The sequence below is a fragment of the Puma concolor genome, chromosome A3 (assembly GCF_028749965.1).
Source record: "Puma concolor isolate L17-30 chromosome A3, mPumCon1.1.hap2, whole genome shotgun sequence".
NCBI lineage: Eukaryota > Metazoa > Chordata > Mammalia > Carnivora > Felidae > Puma > Puma concolor.
Window position 1 is genome coordinate 86,645,295 of NC_141669.1, and position 15,706 is coordinate 86,661,000.

The 15,706-nt window shown below is 47.8% G+C and overlaps 1 protein-coding gene across 3 annotated transcripts in view; it reads left to right on the plus strand.

Moving 5' to 3' along the window:
- The window catches only part of NCK2 (NCK adaptor protein 2), a 153,177-nt gene that overhangs the window by 117,565 nt on the left and 19,906 nt on the right, over positions 1-15,706 (plus strand). For all 3 annotated transcript variants that reach the window (XM_086701455.1, XM_086701456.1, XM_086701454.1), the window contains one exon: positions 13,396-14,117. In XM_086701455.1, coding sequence (XP_086557581.1) covers positions 13,396-14,117 — 722 coding nt within the window. The remainder of the gene's footprint in view (positions 1-13,395; positions 14,118-15,706) is intronic.

Consider the following 15,706-nt stretch of genomic DNA (forward strand, 5'->3'; position numbering starts at 1 on the left):
TGCCCGGGAACACGCAGTAAGTGGTTGGAATTCAAACCACGTCTCCCTCACTTCAGCCTGTGTTATTGTGGATCAGCTGCTAGAATTGGGGATTCAGATCCAGCAGGGGTCGGGGAAGATGCACACAACACCTGCCTGTCGTGGATCGCAGTGAACTCCACCCCCTTGTGGGCCCCCACCCGCACAGCTGTTTTGATTTCCTCCCACTCTTGTTCTGGCCCCTGAAATGCTAGGGGACCAGCTCCTTGAGTGAGCATCAATTTCTCCCTGACCCCAAGGGAGTCGCTTAGTAATTCGGCCCAGTTCCTTCATGTTGAGGTGAGCAAGAGCCATTAATTAAAATGATTTAGAGGCAGAATGTCACGGGAACATGTCTTCTTTTCTGTAAATTGATTTTTATTTCGGGAGCACTTTGGCCAGCAGCAAGCATGTGCCGCCACTGCACGCATATATTTCAGCCATCTCTGCCATTCACCGTTCCTTTGTATGACACAGGTCTCTGCAAACAGGAATTGCTCAGATATACACTATCATTTACCACAGCATGCTTATTTTAAAAAGTCTGGAAAAGAGGAGAAAATACAAATCACCTGTGATCTCCCCACCCAGAACTCATCCCCGTGTCTATAATCACCTGTTTTTTTTCAGTATTTATACACATGTATATGACTTTTCACTGTTATTAATACTAGCTGTCACATTGCCGTTGGTCCAGAAAAGATCAAGCCCTTTCTCCAGGGTGCCTGGTCCCAGCACATGCTGGAAAGAAGATTGACCCAGTGAGTTTTGCAACAAACTTTGGCTCGTCAGTGGTCAGGGTGCTCACTGAATTCTATATATTCTATCAACTGTGTAAGAGGAGAAGCTGACTCTTTATGGTGCTTCTGTCCTAGAAGTAGTTTTTGTTCCTGGGTTGGATGTTCTTTGAGAATAAGAAAATTGTTGTTAATCTTCCTGGAAGCCACTTAAATGTGATTCTGAAGCTGTGTCACTCTCTGAGGAACCAGTTCTTGGTTTCAGAAAAGGGCAAAGCCGAACCATCCCCCGTGAAAAGTTTGTATGTAACACGTGAAAACGTTAAGGGAAAACTCCTTTTGATTTTTTTTTAAATCCCATATAGTTAACATACAGTGTTAGCTTAGTTTTCAGGTGTACAATATAGTGATTCAACACTTGCATACGTGTGCTCATCATGACAAACTCTCTCTCTTCTTAATCCCCATCACCTATTAACTCCTTTTGATTTTGAGCATTCGACTTCTCCAGCCAGTTATCTCTGCACAGTAAAAACTCAGGGAGTCCAGTTAACCCGTCAGGTTTACCTTTCTGGCCCCTGTTGTATAATCTACCATTGTTACGAACATGATTCACATAAAGTGAATGCCTCCTAAATCTGGAATTCTTTAGGATTCTGTGTTGCGAGCTCATTCCCAATAGAACTGACCGGCCAAACGTATTGCCCACATAATATGGAAACTTCTAAGGCGATTGTGGTGCCAGCCACCCAAAATAAACTTGGATTTGTTTTCGTAGATCAGAAGCGTCCAAGTATTTAGAACCAAAAATGTAAAACAACTCACAACAGATTAGTGGGAGGATAATTAGAGACTAGACAGATTGTTAAAAAGAATGCTAGCAAGAGAAAAGCCAGGAGAGGCGATGGGAAATGAGGAGGGGTCTACCCTGGGAAAACCAGGAGAAGCAGGCATGCAGTTACACGTGGGTGCGAGAGAGCCACGCTGCTCTGTCCACTGAGGCAAAGCATTTCCCAGTTTGCTTCCCAGAAACCGGCATCCCGTTGGCTTCTTATTAAAATCATCATTTTCTGCTTCAGTTTTCTAAAGAACAGAGAGAACACCCTTTCCTGACTAAAGAGTTATTCGTGTGGGAGCCTTAAGTTTTAGAACAGAGAAACATGAACTAAAAATGCCTAGGGATTAAAGTAAAATCTTCTTAGCATGCTTCTAACTGCATTTCCCCATATGGCAGGCTCTCTTTTTTAGACCGTATCCATATGTCTCAAATGTTCCTTCTCTCTATTACATTTTTGGATCTGTCCCCTGGGGGCAGGCACAGGGTGCAGAGGGGGTATTTGTTTACTCACAGATGCTACAGTGCTTGATGCTGAGCCCCTCAAATCACTGCACCTTCTTGTGGTGCCTCCTGCTGAGACCCTGCCCTGGCGCGTGCCACTGGAGGGCAGGTGGGCCCCTGTGGGGCTTCTGATTGACCCACACTATGCTGGAATCTAATCGATGGGTTGCAGTCAGTTTCAGGCAGGCTGGGTGTTTCCTGCACATCAGCCTGCGTTTACTCAAGTCTTGTCCCGAAGTCGGTCCCCAGGAACAGCTCTGGTCTTCGTGCTTCCCCCACCCTGCTGCGAATTCAGAGTGTCTGCGAACATCCCTTGTTGTCCCAGTGGTGTCACACAGCCCGGGAAGCCACCTGGAGGGTAGCTCTTCATACATTTTTTTTTTTTTTTTTTTTTTTACATTTATTTTTGAGAGACAGAGAAAGACAGAGCACAAGCAGGGGAGGGGCAGAGAAAGAAGGAGACACGACACAGAATCTGAAGCAGGCTCCGGGCTCTGAGCTGTCAGCACAGAACCCTACGTGGGGCTTGAACTCACAAACCATGAGATCATGACCTGAGCTAAAGTCAGATGCTTAACTGACTGAGCCACCCAGGTGCCCCTCTTCATACATTTTTAAGCCTGGGGCCAACGTGCTTCCTCAGAGCAGGCCATTCTGTGGCGGCCGTTTGCAGCGGATCTCACTGATTTTGTATTTTTGGTTTTTTAAGGAGCGATGCAGTTGATTGTCTGACTTGGAAAATCGACGTGTGGGTGTTTATAAATAGAGTCTGAATTAGTAGTAAAACCATAGTTGTTCTCATGCTGCTAATTTAACTTGGCTAAATCCACAATGTTTAACCTAAGGTGCTAAGAAAAATGCTAAGGTGACCATTTGAATCCTTTCTTCTTCCATGGGTTTTTTTTTTTTCCTTCTAATATGTAAAGTTAAGTTTAAAAAGTGGAGTTCATTTGAGAGTTTGGGCTGTCTGTAGAACCCTCAAGTACTGGAATGAGGTTTGAGATAACCTGGTCTGAGCTTTTCCTACAAAAATCAGGCAAGTTGAGCGACTTGTCTAAGGTTGCAGGACTCGTTTGCGGCAAAGCCAGGCCTCTCCAAGCGCAGGCGGGGCGCTGTCCACGGAAGCCAGAGATGAGCAAGGACCTGGAGGCCAGGAGCCCAGGTACATCAAAGACCACCTTCCTGGAGCACAGGCAGGTATGACCTGTCATCTTAGTAACCAGTGTCTGCCCTGTCCAGAGCAGCATGTGAGCTGGTGAGCAATTCTGCTCATCCTTACTTGGAAGACGGGGCTCCTTTTTCACCCTATGTGAAGGCCCATTTTGCATTTCCTCTGTGACTGATCGTGGGGTCCCTGGTGACTTAGCTGCTCCTGGAGAGCAGGAGTGAGGTGAGGCTTGCCCCCCATCCAGGCCCACTTCAGGAAGAAAACAGACACGTGCATACCTCTGTTGAGAAAGCACCACCTGTGCCCTTCTCTACTCGCTCCTGCCACTGTCCTCAACCAGGAAGGGAAGCAATTAGATGCTGTCATAATAGCAATCAACACAATGATGGGTTTTGCTTGGTCTCTTGCTATGTCTTAGACACCACGCTCAGTGTGCTCTTCAGCTCTTGGGCCCTCCTGACAGCCCATGGGGGCCACCGATATCCTTCTGTCACAGATGAAGAAACGGAGGGGTAGGGAGAGGCCGTAGAATCATCGAGGTCCAAAGCTAGTAGGTGTGGAAGCCTGGCTTGAAGTGTGGTCCGAAGTACGGTTCACTTGTCCTTGCCAGCTCCTTGCCAACCGTGTTTTCCCCCGCCCACGTGCCGTACCCTTGCGCATTTGCATGTATTTATCATATTTCACTTAGCAGGTACGGTCCTAAAAAGTTGCACGCGTGCCGAGCTTCTGCCAGTGGGTTGACACTTTAAGTAACGTGGCAGCATGTCATAGCTGAGCCTTGCCACGTCTCGTACATCCCTTTGCATATTCAAAATTGCTTGTGCTAATGGATCGGGAATATGTGTTGAGAGGTACTAAATATGTATTTTTAATTAAAAATTATAATTACAATCTTTAAAGCTTCTTTTCATTGGCATGTGTGATAACCGTTTGACTTTCACATGTGATAGAAAATCCTATACTCTGAATGATTTTTTTGCAGGCGTCCATATTCGATCATGTTATTTGTCTGCCTGCTCGTGCACGAACAGGCTTTCTTATGCCCAGGGATGGCAGTTGCGGTTCAGGGCCCTGGACGCATGGACCCGTGTGACGGTAGGCCCTTTGCCCTGGCCCCTCTCTGGAGCTGGCTCCTGCGATGGCTGCCCCTCGGAAGAGAGACCATCAGGGCATAGGGATGGTGAACAGTAACTCTGTCCCTCCCTCAGCTGGCGACCCCTCCCCGGTCAGTGCAGGTTTGCCTCAGGTATGGCAGTCCCCTTCCATCTAAAGGTATCCTTCCTCCCCCTGAGGTGGGGAGGTTTGCTGATTGTAATCTTGTTCTGCTTCCAGATAGTCTGTGAACACTCCTGGCCGGGTGCCTGGGTGGCTCAGTCAGTTAAGTGTCTGACTCTTGATCTCAGTTCACGTCATGATCTCACCGTTTGTGAGTTTGAGCCCTGCATCGGGCTTGGGAGTCTGTCTCTCCTTCTCTCTGCCCTTCCCCTGCTTGTGCGTGCCCATGCTCGCTCGCTCTCTCTCTCTCTCTCTCTCTCTCTCTCCCCCAAAATAAACTTTAAAAAAAAAAAAAAAAAAACCACTCCTGGCAATATAGGTGCATATCATTGGAAAGATCAGTTGGGAAGGACTGATCAGTACATATGGATTAGTGGTAGTGAGATAGGAAGTGAAGTTTGCCTGAGCAAACACTTACTGAATGTCAGGCTCTGAGGCCACAGAATGACTAAACACAGTCTTTCTCAGGGAGATAAATGAAGCAGTAAGGCGGGCGCTGAAATCGAGGTGGGTGAGTACTACAAGGGTGTGTGTGGGGATGACAGGACGTGATTTTAGTGTTTATGGATTTTAGTGCTGAGTGGGTCTTTGGGATCAGCTCTCGCTCCGCTGTGGGGGGAAGACCCACAGGGAGTTAGTTACTCACCGCCCCTGAGTCCTGCCCACGAGCCCATGGTGTTTCCCGTGGGTCATATTGCCTACGATCTGGTCATGGAGATACAGGTTGACTAAGCTTTTGGAAAAAAAACCTTGGTTGTCATTTTTAAAAGCTAGATTCAGACTACTAGAGGAAGAAAGTATCCGAGCCAACTTTATACTCCAGCCTCCTTTGTTTCTAGCACAGCCTGGCTGTCAAAAGGATATATTCTCCCGGCTTGTTGTCAAACCTTACAGAGCGAGGATGGAAATGTGGCACCCAACAGCAATGGCAGTAAGGCCAGGATTTTTTGCAAATGAAGTTGTTGCCCAAAGAGACACAAAAGCTGCCAAGGATGCATTTAGTCCTTTGTCTCGGAAGTGGTTGGGAATGCAGTATTTCCCCTTCGTTCAGCGTATCCAGTTTCTAATGGCGAGTCGCGATGCCGGGTAGAATTTTTTTCTCCCAGTGGCACACTCAGAAGAGAATTAGGTTGGTGGGTTGTTTGCTTTGCTGAACACAGTTCTTCTGGGCCTCAACTCTACATGTATCTGCTCCAGTGTGGCCTAGCCCCCGATCTCGTCCCACATCCCGCTCTCCCACTTCTTCTCCATAGCGTGGCCCCCAAGGCCTCCTTCGGGTTCTCCTCACAGCCCTGTGAAGCCTGTCTCCCCTGCCCCACGCACTTCCTGTCCTCCTCTGAGCTCAACCATGGTCAGCAGCTTGAGCCTCTGTGGGACAAAAGGAACAGATGCTGAGTGAAACAGCTGAGTGAGGGCATTTATGCTAGAGTCTATTTTGACTTAGATAATGGCCTTGTCTGAAATCAGTTGCACTGAAGAGGCTGCTCCCCTCTCTTGAGCTGTCCTTGGGGCTTCTCTGACAACCCATGCCTGAATTCATTTGGGCCCATCCTAAGTCACGTATGCTATCCCCCATTAGAATGTGGTTCGATCGTGCCGGTCCGTTAAGCCTGATGTCTGTGGCCACACAGTGTCACAGATTTCTCATGATGGCTGTTGCAGTAAGCGTTTTAAACCCAAGATTCTCTGGGCTTAGAAAGCAGGGGTGCCAGCCTGGCAGTTAACTGTGACGTCATGGTAATGTCAGTCCCTATCCTCACCATCCCACCCTCACCCCCATACTCAAACCTGGGTGCTCCCAAACTATGACTGTATTGTTTTTGACTTAGTCACCCAAGTATGCCACCTTGCTAAGTGGGAATCAGCACTTTGGCATATTGAAGGAAGTGGGATGGGTGACGAGGAGTGAGAGTTGGGGATGGGTAGTTATATTTTTTCAACACTCTTTTTTTTTTTTTTTTTTTTTTAAATTTTTTTTTTTTTCAACGTTTATTTATTTTTTTGGGGACAGAGAGAGACAGAGCATGAACGGGGGAGGGGCAGAGAGAGAGGGAGACACAGAATCGGAAACAGGCTCCAGGCTCTGAGCCATCAGCCCAGAGCCTGACGCGGGGCTCGAACTCCCGGACCGCGAGATCGCGACCTGGCTGAAGTCGGACGCTTAACCGACTGCGCCACCCAGGCGCCCCCAACACTCTTTAATTAAAGAGACAGAAAATCAACTCAAAAGTGGACAAGGTTAAAAAAAAAAAAAAAAAAGGAAAATTTCAAAAGGGAATCCATTGGTTCACATCATTAGGAAGTATGGTTGGATCCAGGGCCTCAACTCATATCATCCAAGTTCTGTCTCTCTTTCTGGGGCTCGTCCCTGCTCAGCGCTCCATTCTTTGAAGACTGTGACAAATGTGGGCAACTCCAGGTGAGGGGAGCCGGGTCTGAGCTGCAGCAGGTCTGAGTCATGGGTCCCCCCAACCATGGCCCGATGGGGTAGGGGTGGCCCTGCTGAAGCCACACGAAGAGGAGTTTTGTTCAATAAGAGGAAGGATAAAGGATACTGAACAGTTTAAAACAACAGAGGACCACCTTACTGCCTTTCACCTGGTCACCCTTCAAAGCACTGGAAATTTAGTAAATTTGAGGGTTTTTTCCCCTTTATATATCAAATATTTTGATCATAAATTTTGGCACTGGATATTTTCTGAATAGTGGAAGCTAATCTTCCAGCATAGGTACCAAAAAACTAGACACAAGGTAATTACACATATAATAACGCAAAAAGCTATTAGAAGCCAAATATTAAACCTATCCTAACTTTATATGAGAAGTTACTTTAGACATTTTATACCTTAATCAAACCTTGTCAGATCTCCTTAGCATTTAATAATAAAAGTTGTCAGTTTTAGTTGATTCTAATAATAGGCCCTAACCCTAATGGGGGAAGTCCCCACAAATTAATGACCTCCAGTCTTATTATAAATGGCGTTTTAAGACCATTTATTTAGGACCAAGGAAGCTTTCTAGTTAAATCTGGTTTATGTTACAGTTCTAATTAGTAACAAAAATAAAATCTTTGCCATACATCTCCTAAAACTTGGGTGCACAGTGCCTAAATAGATCAGCTTGAATATATTTCTGAACTATCAAATTTGTTTGACATTTTATCTTAAATCCCCAGAACTCCAGCTGGCAGGTGACAGTTAGAGCATATTTTGAAGTCGTCTGTTATAACATCCCTTTATCTCAAAAGGAGTATTTAAAAGATTTTGACTTTAAAATCACCAACATTAATAATGTATGACATATTCCAGCTTTTATTAGAACTCTGTCCTTAATGTAAGTAATTTTATTCAAGAAAATTAAAATGTGCTTATTATTGTCAATGAAAATGTAACTCAGAATCAGAGATCCGGAGCTTGGGGCGAGAAAATCCTCATAAAAGCTGAAAAGTATAGTTTACTTTGCGATTCAACTCCCCTGTTTGCCACTTAAAATAGTACTTTATTACTCTTACGAGATGCAGATAAAGCCCATTGAACAAATTGTGGCTGGTCTGTAATGCGACAGCTACAGAGGCGGCTCGGTCAAGGAGCTTGTTCATATCTTCAGCTGCAGACCCATCCATCCCAGGCAGCCCTGCGCTCAGGGGTCCGCGCCCTTGCTGTCCAGCCTGACCGCTAACTGGCCCGGAGTCCTGGGTGAGCGTTCACTCTCACCAAGACTTTCGCCCATCCTGGTATGTGGAGTGCATTGTCTGGCACCTTCCTGTCCGGGGCCACTGGTGGAGCGAGGAGAGCATTGGAGCTGCCGGAGGACCAGGGAGTGAGTTAGGGGACTAGGGGCGCTCTGGACTCCAGTTGTTCTGAGAGCCTGATCTTTAACATAGAAGTTAAAATCCGGGTCACTCCTGAGCACATGCCACGTGAGACAGCGTCTTTTTCATTTTGTCTTTTTGTCTTTTTGTCTTTTTTTTTATTTAACAACGATTTCCATTCGTTCTTTGTTCTTTCTTAGCGCAAAGGTGTTGCAGTTTATACATTATTGAACAAGCTGTAGAGAAAGTCATTACCTTGTGAAAAAAATGTTGCTTAACGTCACCCAGTACGGCATGCCAGCAATTGCAGAGATTTTTCTGACGGTCCCATTCTAGAAACTCCCATCCGTAATACGATTCACGCAGAGCACAGTGTGGCAAAACGTCCAACCAAAACGCTCAAGCATCAAATAAATTCCGTGCAGTTGGATTTTATGATTAACTGGAGAACTGGAGGAAAGACATATCATTAGAGGTCCTGCCAAATCTGCTGAAACAAACCAGTGCTCCTCCATGCCTCAGAAGTCCAGCGTGGTGGGGTGTGGCCGGGCTGGGAGCAGGGCTCCTCGATCCCCAGGCCACCCCAGGAATTCATGAGAGGCCAAGGGGAGCATGCCTCATGGGAAAGTGTGGTCTTCCAAAATATGGTACAGAGACAGTGTGAGGAGAAGTCTGATTAACATTTGGTTAGTTACTGTTTACTTACAGTAGGTAAGGATTGCCAGAGGCTGCCAGTCCTTTTGGGAAAAAAAAAAAAAAATTGTACGAGGGGAAAAAAGATCACGTTATCTTTGTTGGAAAATCAAAACCACACATTGGAGTTCCAGGTGTTTTTGCTACAACAGAGAGAAGTAGGTGGTATGACTATAATGAAAGAAGAAATGAAGCAGAAGAGGGGCCAGGGGGTGGCTCAGTCGGTTAAGCATCCGACTTCGACTCAGGTCATGATCTCGCGGTTTGTGAGTTCGAGCCCCGCGTCGTGCTCTGTGCTGACCGCGCAAAGCCTGGAGCCTGCTTCGTATTCTGTGTCTCCTCTCTCTGCCCCTCCCATGCTCATGCTCTGTCTTTCTCTGTCTCTCAATAATAAATAAACGTTAAAAAAAAATTTAAAAAAAAGAAATGAAGCAGAAGATATGTGGAAGAAATAGCCACAAGAAGAGTAGTGGAGTTGAGGAATGCCCACCCTGTCTCCTTCCCTAAAAGGTAGCAGACTTGCCTTTGAATTAGAAACATCGCATGGAGCCTGGACACCGTGGGGTGGCCCAGGGCTTGGGGCTGGCAGGCACGGCAGCAGAGCCATCCTTTGTGAGACGTCCATGAACCACTGTGCCTGTTCTGCATTCAGAAATCTCCCTTTGCGCCTTTGAGATCACACGGCAGTGGTCACATGGCCTCATGGCTACTCATGATACATTTCTTATCCCAAATTTTCATTCCCTAAACCTCAGCCCCACTTCAGCCTGGAGACGCGGGCCATTTCCATTCCCTAGAATCAGAGGAAAGGTCCATCACTTCTTTGGAGGGTTGGTATTGAAAGCGAGGATGGATTTTTGACGACACCCCCCCCCCCCATAGTCCTGCTGCATTTCCCATAGAAATCACGTGAAGATCATGATGCATTTGCCACAGGAATCCTGCCATGCATCAGCCTCTTAACAGAAGTGTGCCTCTCGACTATTATGGATTAAACAGGCTTTTACTGGTGCGCGAGTCTGTGCCACTCCACTGGCTGTATGTGTTGGGTCAGTTCCCCGATCCTTTTCCGCCTCAGTTTCCCTGCCTGCAGAAACGGGGGGATGCTCACCTTGTCACAGGACTGTTGTGAGCGTTCCAATAAGGTAGATGTCAGTAGGGTCAGGTTCCTCCCTATTCCCAGACACCTGTCTCTTGAATTTCACTGCATCAGCAGCTACCTGTGACATTGCTCCTGTGGAATAATGTTTCCCGGGTGCCAAAAGCTTGACAGGCGAGCTTTCTAGTTTAGTGGCCATCTGGCACTGGTAAGGTTGTGTTCAAAGAGGACTTTGGCCCTCTCCTGGTAAAACACCTTTGTGGGGAAAAAAGAAATTCAAAGCCCCAACTCAGTGAGAGTACCAATCGTTATTCATAGAGCACTTCCTTGCTTTATATTACAATCCGAATTTCGGTACCTGTTAGGGGCTTAAATTATGTCCTTCAATTCATATGTTGAAGTCTTAACCCCCAGTAAATCCATGTGTGACTGGATTTGGTACAGGGTCTTTTGAGAGGCAGTTGAATTAAAAGGAAGTCTTTAGGGTGGGCCCTAATCCAGTGTGACTGCTGTCCTTGTGAGAAGAGGGAATTAGGACACCGGCATACAACAAAGGGAAGCCCACAGTAAGAAGGCAGCCATCTGCAAGGTAAGGAGGGAGGGAGGCCTCAGAAGGAACCAACCCTGCGGACACCTTGATCTTTTCACTTCTAGCCCCACAACTATGAGAATATGAATTTCTGTTGTTCAAGCACTGCCCCCCCCCCCCCCAGTCTGTGGTACTTTGTTATGGCAGCCGGAGTACAAGGATACAGTGCCATTGTTGTCCACGTTATATGGGTAAGAGAACAAAGACACAGATTAAGTAACTTGCCCAAGAGCTCCGGCTAGTAAGTGGCATAGTCAGGATTTTCCTCTGGGCTGTGCTGTCAGTCACTGTGCTGCCGTCCATCCCCCGCCCACCCCACCCCCCTTTCCAGAGTTGCCTCAAAGACTATTTGGGTCACAGTAGAGCAAAGCAGGTTAGTTTTCCATGGTGTGGTTGCTGTGTGGGATGTTCCGGTCTTGATAGAAAAATCTAAGCTCCATACGGGCAGGAAGCATGCCTGTCTTGTTTTTCTTGGTCTCCCCAAAGTCTGGGAAGGTGCCTGGTAAAAACTTGATGGCTAAAGTGATTATTTTGTGCTTGAAAAGAGTCAGCAAAGTGCTGTATTCGTAAGTCGGTTGTAAAGTGTCTCCGACAGTTGTATTACGAGGTCTAAAGTCTTACGTTGTCTTTTCTGCTGACTTTGACACCTTTCTGTGCCAATGAATGTTCTAAACCCTGCTCTTCTGTACGTATTTTCTTAAGTAGTTGTCGTTACTCACAAACTTGAAAAGGTGTCTTAGAAAGTTACTTGTAAATGTTATTTCTTGAAGTGTTCATTACCAATAAAAACTGTCCTCTGCCTGGTCATGGCTGCCTCAGCATGCTGACTCCTTGATGAGGCGATGAGGCTTAGAATACCCTGGTGCCCGGGCCTTCGAGACAGAAGTGTACTTCCGTGAACTGTCTGCTTTCTGGATTCTGAAGCTAGTGAATCACCCCAGTGCGCTCTCAAGCGTAGCTAACCTAACCTAGGTTTGAAATCATACGGAAGGACTCATTTGATTATTTAGAGGTTCATGTGTTCATGTAAAGCAAGTTAACTTGTAAGTAGAAATCTAAAATTTTAACATAGTCTGATATCCTGGTTTACTCTCGTGTCTCCTACACACTGAAAATGCTGTGGTATAAAAACAAACAACAACAACAACAAAAAACCTCCAAAGCCATTTGTTTCAACAATCTGTGTGTTCACTTGAAATGCCTGTAAGTGACCACTTCACATTGCTGTGCCGTCACCCCACCTGTGCTGTCCGAGTGCCTTTCCGCTCAGGGCCCAACTGGTGGTGCGGAGCCCGGCACGTGTCCCAGGGCAGTGGAGTCTTAGCCCAGGGGTGGGTCGGCCATAGAAAGCAGTGCACAACTCTCCACAGCAGAGGAAGATCACAAGCCAGTGTTGTGTTCCTCTTGAACTCCTGTTCAAGAATAGAAGCAAAGGATCATTCTGTCTTCAGTTGAAGGCACAAAATGAGAGAGAGGTACAAGCTACCCATAAAAGTGCCTTGGTGTCATTTTGGGGGGAAAAAAATCTGCAAGTGGCCACAGCTTCCATACCATGAAAATCTCCACACTAAGTTAGGGGCTTGTGCAGGGCTGGTGGGCAGGCAGCCATCCATTAGGAAAAGCTGGGGGACATGGCCCTGACCAACCAGTCTAGTGGCACACGGTGGCTCTGGGCGCTGATGTGCCCTCCTCCCCTAGGCTCACTTCTCAAGAAGGCTCCAGAGCTTTGTGCATATTAACCAGGCTGAAACATTGTTCCCTTAGGGCTTTTCACACAGTCTTCCCCACGCACAGGAAGAAAGAAGGTTCACATTACAACTCAGCACTTACTCCCTTATGTAACTGAAGCAGTGCTACTGTGCTTGAGGCAGATTTTTTCTTTCTTCTTCCCTTAAAGAAACCAAACAACTCAACACACACATACAAGCTGGTCACAACCCATTAAATGATTGTTTTGATCCACTAGTGGGTTTTGAATCAACCTGAAAAATTCTGCCTTACACTTAACAGATCAGCTGATGGGTTTCTAATTGGCTCATCACAACACGTGGGAAATGAGTCTCTCGTTTGGAAAGGACAGAATTGCAGGAAGAAGAAAGAAAGCAGGGTATTGGTTTCTGCCATCAGGGTGCTGCCAGGCAGTTCTGTGGCTGGTTGAGGGGGTGAGGGGAGGGCAGGTCCTGAGTGTCCCCTGAGTGGAAGAGGCCGTGGGCTGGCCACAGGGGGAGCCAGGTAGGAGCCAGGCAGGTAGCTCTTGCTTCTTGCCTAGTTCATTAGTCCAACTTCCCGTCCAGTACAAGGCCAAAGACATCTTGTCTATGCCTTACTTTTCTCTCTGAGGAGCATAGGAATTATCTAAAAATACCACCTTTCGGAAGGAAACTAGCTTTCTGCTGTTTTGATCTCTTTTGCGCCGCTAGTACTCTTAGAGGTGAATGAGAGAGCAGGTGTAGGAATTCCCAGTTTTTACAAAGGCGCCCCCCCCCCAACTGCCCAAGGCCACTGCCCTGCACCTTTTCCAGTGGTGGCTGTAGGGTGTGCCTGCGGTGGCTTTGTCCCCATGTGTCGTAGGGACGGGGAAGGCGTGTCCGAGCACCAGTGATGCCATGAGCGTGCTGGCTGGCACCGTGCTCCGTGCCCACTGAGCCCTTGCTGTGTCTCCACAGGCCTCGGCAAGACCAAGAGGAAGACCAGCGCGCGAGACGCATCCCCGACCCCCAGCACAGACGCCGAGTACCCAGCCAACGGGGGCGGCGCCGACCGCATCTACGACCTCAACATCCCCGCTTTCGTCAAGTTCGCCTACGTGGCCGAGAGGGAGGACGAGCTGTCCCTGGTAAAGGGGTCGCGCGTCACTGTCATGGAGAAGTGCAGCGACGGTTGGTGGCGTGGCAGCTACAACGGGCAGATCGGCTGGTTTCCCTCCAACTACGTCCTGGAGGAGGTGGACGAAGCGGCCGCAGAGTCCCCCAGTTTCCTGAGCCTGCGGAAGGGTGCCTCCATGAGCAATGGCCAGGGCGCCCGGGTCCTGCACGTGGTGCAGACGCTGTACCCCTTCAGCTCGGTCACCGAGGAGGAGCTCAACTTCGAGAAGGGGGAGACCATGGAGGTGATCGAGAAGCCCGAGAACGACCCCGAGTGGTGGAAGTGCAAAAACACCCGGGGGCAGGTCGGCTTGGTCCCCAAAAACTACGTGGTGGTCCTAAGCGACGGGCCCGCCCTGCACCCCTCGCACGCGCCGCAGATAAGCTACGCGGGCCCCGCGTGCAGCGGTCGCTTCGCGGGCCGAGAGTGGTACTACGGGAACGTGACGCGGCACCAGGCCGAGTGTGCCCTCAACGAGCGGGGCGTCGAGGGTGACTTCCTCATTAGGGACAGCGAGTCTTCGGTAAGTGCCCCGGGGTGGCCGAGGTCTGCCCCGCGCAGGGAGGCGCAGGGACAAAACTGCGCGCCAGCGCGGCTGCGTATGTATATTGTGTAACGCGGCTGGTTTGCTCGATTCCCATTCCACGCTGCGTGAGCTCGCTGAAAATAGCGAAAGAATGTTTGGGGCTCTTGTTAACATAGAGTCCCAAATATTTGAGGCTCCGGTCAAGCTAGCCGAATGCGCTGTGCCTGTACACGTGTGTAAGGTTGCTGCTCTGTAATTGACTTAAATCTGTTGAGGGTGTAAGTAACTCAGCTGGGGGCTGTTGCCGTCATTCTCCTGCAGGTGTAGTTTCACGGATGGGATGGTAAGTAAAATGGTTTTCAGCTCACGAAGGTGGCTCTACTGAGATCACCTCTTTTCTGTTCTACAGACTCAGACATCATTTTCTTTCCAGGTTTCCCATTGTGTTAATGACATCCTGCCCCCCTCCCAGGCCCTGGTGGTTGACTTTGTTTTCTTTCTGGGTCCTGGGCATGTCGGTTCTCAGCAGGAGGGGCCCCTGATTTCTGACACGGCCTTTGTTGGTTGGTTGGTTTTTCTTTTTAAACCATGCAGTCCTACGGTCATCTCTGCTGCAGGCGGCACCATGGAGTTCATCTCTGAAAAGCTTTTAAAGCACTTATGAACAGAATTGAAAAGCAAAAGACAGTGCTTGAGAGAGATGAGTTTGTGTTTGTGCACTAAATCCGAGGTATGGGGCCACTTGACTTGTAGCAGATCCCTTTCCAGCAGCAGACAGATTTGGGGTTTGTGTTTCAGGTATGTGGCTGAGCCTGTCTGGAAGAACTGGGCCAGTGTCACGTAGGATAACCTTTCATGTGTACATTGTGGAAATACTCAACCGGTGTTGTAGATCTGTTTGAAGATATGCCTTGATAAGATATGATAAGACGCCCCCAAAACAAGACTTCTTCTGTAGGTAGAATCCATTGTGGTTACGTTGTATCGGTCCTGGCAGGTTTCAGTTTAATTTTTTAAATGCAAACTATAAGACTGGTAAGTATGTGATCTGTGTGTAATTTTGTGTCCTCTGGGAAGGTTGGTAGCATGATGAGTAAGCGCATACTCAAGACTCTTGTAGAGTGATCTTGGAGGAAATCAAGGCCACAGAAGTGTTTTTCCTCTTTTGAGAGACAGACAGCTGTGATCTGTTCTTCGAGGCAGGAGGAACACCATGGTGGTGGAAACCAGACCCCTTATGGGGTCAGCAGGTCGCGAAGTTGGCGGTCGCCTTAGATGTGCTGCGGCAGGCACACCGGGCCTGGATATTAACTACATCTGAAAACTGAACTCTGAGATTTTCTTATCCACCCACCAGAGTTTATCATTTCTGGCAAGACATCAGATTGAATTGTTCTCACGAGATGTAAACTCTGTACATAGCTTCCTTTTAGATCATGCTGGAGGCTTAGGAGAGCTAAGTATGCCGCACTTTTAACTCTTTTGAGCAAAACTTAGAGGAAGCAGTGGAAAACCAATTATGGAATAAGGTGATTGGTCCAGGCTATTTAAGGGATAAGTATAATCCAGAGTCAGAAAATATAATC